Source organism: Balaenoptera ricei, chromosome 9 (assembly GCF_028023285.1).
Source record: "Balaenoptera ricei isolate mBalRic1 chromosome 9, mBalRic1.hap2, whole genome shotgun sequence".
Taxonomy (NCBI): domain Eukaryota; kingdom Metazoa; phylum Chordata; class Mammalia; order Artiodactyla; family Balaenopteridae; genus Balaenoptera; species Balaenoptera ricei.
Window position 1 is genome coordinate 73,711,195 of NC_082647.1, and position 4,660 is coordinate 73,715,854.

General features: G+C 38.4%; 1 protein-coding gene across 1 annotated transcript; it reads left to right on the forward strand.

Annotated features, from left to right (window-relative positions):
* Positions 1 to 2,690: 2,690 nt before the first annotated feature.
* On the forward strand, positions 2,691 to 3,606 carry LOC132371555 (ADP-ribosylation factor-like protein 6-interacting protein 1). Its single transcript, XM_059932844.1, has one exon. It carries the CDS (start codon positions 2,754 to 2,756, stop codon positions 3,363 to 3,365), a length of 612 nt encoding a protein of 203 aa, XP_059788827.1. The 5' UTR covers positions 2,691 to 2,753; the 3' UTR covers positions 3,366 to 3,606.
* The last annotated feature ends 1,054 nt before the right edge of the window (positions 3,607 to 4,660 follow it).

Below are 4,660 nucleotides of genomic sequence, written 5' to 3' on the forward strand. Positions count from 1 at the left end.
AGGAATCAAAGAGGAGACAATCAGGAAGAGTGAATCCTGTAAAATTGCCTAAGTCAGCGGTTGGTACTGGTATTTCACCACTTGGCAGCACGGTAAAATGTATTACATATGTGCCAAGAAATATCTGGCTTGTCAGGCTTTAGAGTGCTTGGTAGGGTGGGGTGTTGGGTGGATGGAACCCTTCCTCCTTACCCTCATCACTCCCCATACCCACTGCTGGATACTTCTCAGTGCTGGGTGAATCTGCAATCATTGCAGGCAGTAGACTATTCAGTACCATCCAGTACTTGCTGGTATGGTATGTGATAGTGAACATTGCCAAGGAGGTGCTCTATCTTTTGGACATCTGCTTAATTAGCCAGGTGCAAACATATTCCCTGGATAAAGTGGCTCACGGAGGAACCCTACTCCAGGTACCTAAGGATCAACGGAGTAGTACAAGGTGATAGAGTCAGTGAAAAGGAATGGTGGCCAAGTGGAAGCTTCTGAAAGGTGCAGCTTTAGGTAGTAGTGTCTTCATGTTTATTGGAAAATTCCTTTCGTGGCTCTTGTGTCCTTTTAGTTCTATGTAAGCCAGGTGCAAACAGTTTTACAATTACAGATGGTTATTAGGAAACACTTGATATAAAAAAATCTACTTGAATTTGAAGAGCATTCACACTACCATAAAAAATTTCAGAAGTACATTTGTAAATTACAGAAAAAAATTGCTGCTAGAATTTTTACATTTCAAATGTTATCATTTATGATGATTTATAGTAATGATTTAAAATTATTATCTGCTTTATTTTATATCTAGTAGCTTGTACCTCTTAATTCCCTTCCTCTACTTTTTCCCTCCTGCCACCCTCTCCCCTCCAGTAACTGCTAGTATGTTCTCTGTATCTGTGAGTCTGTTTCTGTTTTGTTATATTCATTTGTTTTATTTTTTGGATTTCACACATAAGTGAAAACAAACAGTATTTGTCTTTGACTGTCTGACGTATTTCAATAAGCATAATACCCTCTAGTTCCATCCATGCTGTTGCAAGTGGCAAAATTTCATTCTTTTTCTTATGGCTAATATTGCATTGTATATATATACCACATCTTCTTTATCCATTCACCTACTGATGACCACTTAGGTTGCTTCCATATCTTGGCTATTGTAAATAATGCTGCTATAAACATTGGGGTGCATATATCTTTTCAATATATAAGATACAGGGATGTAATGTATAGCATAGGGAATATAGCCAATATTTTATGATAACTTTATATGGAGTATAATCTGTAAAAATAGCAAATCACCAGGTTGTACACTGGAAACTAATATAATATTGTAAGTCAACTATACTTCAATAAAAAAATGTATTAGAAGCACATAAAAAATAAAAACAAAATTAAAAAATTATTACCAACTACTGATCCAAAAAAAGTTTCTTGTCAAGAATTTGAATTTTAGCAAAATTTTGATCAGGGATTATGTATCCATTTCATGGAAAAAAAACTTGATATAATATTATTTTCCATAAAATTTTTGTTAGAGTATATCTAGAAATTTTATACAAATTCAAAATGTAATATTTTCCCTAATACTTTAAATGGTTTTTAATCAAAATTATGCTGTAAAAAGGAAATGAAATGATTTTTAAAAAATAAAATCCCATAGAGATGTCCCCAAATTCTCTCCATCTTTCTCCAACGGGCCATACATCCCCCATGATTTCCTCTCTGTGCCATGACTTGAAGAAGGTCGTGAAGCTTAAGAAATACTGCACCTCAGGGAGGAACAGTTAAGAGCATGAAGCCAGTTCAGATATTCATGTCTAAACAGACTAACTGAGAAATTATCTTGCTCTATTGCTTCTTAGGCTCTTCAAGAAAGAATAAGAGGTAATTTCTATTTCCTCTTTCAAAAGAGCAAGTTGATCTTAAGACTTCCTTTGCTCCAATAGAGAGCCAGGAGGCTTTGTTTTGATAGGGGGGAAGAATTGGAGAACTCTTGGAAGGGTTGAAGAGAGGTTGGGGAAGACTGGATTTATGAGGATTAAGAATAGTGAAGGAGGTAATTTCTCCCTGGGTTATGAAATCTGGTCCTCATGCTCATTAAGGGGCCTGGGAGGTGGAAAGAGATCTGATGGAACTGGTACACGTGACTGCTGGTACAGGGGCCTTGGAAATGTTAAACAGTCCCAGTGGCTGAGAGGAGATGAATGCATGTTGTAAGTAGTCAACGAATAGGCTTAAAACGGATGACATGGATTCAGACCACCCTTTCCCAACCAAGGTTCTACAAGAAAGTTAACCGGAAATGAATATTTCCTTAACAAGAAATGAATATTTTGTCAGTTCTCCCAGGGATGAATTATAGGTAGTCCCATTCTTGGAGCAAAAGAAAAAAGTTAATCATTATATACAATGAAATATTTAGGGCTTTGGACTTAACTTTTATGGAACTGTTGGTTGGGGAGGGGTTGATTTGGATAATGACCTTCTCAGGGTGGACCACGATAAATCAAGGACAAAATCATTTTTCAACTTTCTGAATTGTTTATGATCTCTTGAACTCTTATACAACAATTCTTGGGCAAAACAAAAATGTCTCCCTGGGCCTCCATCGTAATGACTTTTATTAGAAACTCTGGAAATGGTGATTTAAGTCAAAGTATGTAAATTAAAACACAGTGTGGGCTAGGGTTGTCGTGAGTGCCTCTGAGGAAGGCCGGGTTTTGGGGGCGTCTTGCGCTCGCTGAGGGGGCACCTCGGGAACAATGGCGGAAGGAGATAATCGCAGCACTAACCTGCTGGCTGCAGAGACTGCAAGTCTGGAAGAGCAGCTGCAAGGATGGGGAGAAGTGATGCTGATGGCAGATGAAGTCCTCCAATGGGGAAGAGCCTGGTTTCCACCTGCCATCATAGGTGTGGTTTCTTTGGTGTTTCTGACTATCTACTATCCAGATCCATCCATTCTGTCAGGTGTTTCCTGTTTTGTTATGTTTTTGTGCTTGGCTGACAACCTTGTTCCCATTCTAGCGCCTAGAATTTTTGGCTCCAACAAATGGACCACTGAGCAACAGCAGAGATTCCATGAAATTTGCAGCAATCTAGTAAAAACTCGACGCAGAGCTGTGGGCTGGTGGAAACACCTCTTTACGCTAAAGGAAGAAAAGCCTAAAATGTACTTCATGACCATGATCATTTCTCTTGCTGCGGTTGCTTGGGTGGGACAGCAAGTCCACAACCTCCTTCTCACCTACCTGATAGTGACTTTCTTACTCTTGCTTCCTGGACTAAACCAACATGGAATCATTTCAAAGTACATTGGAATGGCCAAAAGAGAGATAAACAAGCTTCTCAAACAAAAAGAAAAGAAAAATGAATAATACATCTGCTTTATTCAGTGTGATTAATGGCGTATACATTGTCCTTGGGGACAGTGTCTGTTATGCTGTCTGGATACTAAAATGTTACAGATGTAGCTCTTTGCTGTCCCTCATTCTGCCCTTAGTTAGTAGAAATTCCGACTTGCCAAGTAAGGCTTTATGCCCAGTGTCTTCAAGGGTGTGTTGTCATCAGCTGGCCTTATATGGACAACTCATTCATCATTACCACTTGTTTTGGTTTTTCTCACCCAGGGTTAATTGAACTCTTACTTTTAAAATAATATAGTGGTGAACTTCATCCTTTAGTACAGTTAACAGTGGCTTGGGATAACTGTTCAAGTTGATCTTTGCTTTAGCTGGATACAAGATAGTGGTCTGTGACTAAAGGATGCTGGTTCTACTGTCTGCTTCCACACTCTGCTTAAACAACTGCCTGGCTTCGTGAATATAGAAACCAAGTTTACCACTTCTGATGAAGAGACCAGTTAAGATTCATTCCTCATTCTGTTTCGATACTGTGGGAGAAGAATCCTCATGGAATACAATGAAAGTAACTCCATGGCCTAGTATGTGTTGGCTTCTCCCTTGTGCAGAATTTAGCAATTTGTTGGAAACATTGATCCTTCCTCCCAAATGGGGAATCTGACAGGCTTAGAACTCTTGTTCCCGTGCACTTAAACTTGAAGTTAGTACGTCCTTAAGGGCTTTTTAGTAGCAGGCTTACGCAAGATGGTATTTAGGATTTTTAGCATACTTTTAATTTCAGAATTTCAGCTAACTGAAACTAAAGTACATAATAGGTTAACAGTCATGTCTATGACCTTTACTCCAAGACCAGCCTATAAAGAACAAAACTCATCCTGTGTTTAGTCAAGATTCATTTCAGTAGAAAATCCTACTAGTTTTTCAAGACCAGAATAAGCCTTTAAAGGTAAGCCTCAAGATTCTCATTTTATGGTAACACTGTCTGCTTTTGGTTCCCATAGATGGAGTAGTTGAAATCTGTAGGAATGAACCTCTGAGGGCTGGAAATGTGACATATTTGGGAACATTCTTAAACTGATAAACTAGCTGTAATATAGTTTTGTGAATTTACTGCACTGATGCTGTAAAACCTGGACCTTGTGGTATATCTGTTCCTAAATAAGTGTTGTTTTCTCCCCTTCAATATTGCTGTAAACAGTGGCACCCACATAGCATGTTTGACTTTTCTTTTTTAATGTTTCCTATACAAACTACCATAATTTACATGTGTTTCCTCATTGTAAATAAGCTTGTCTTCCTAGATTTTTGTG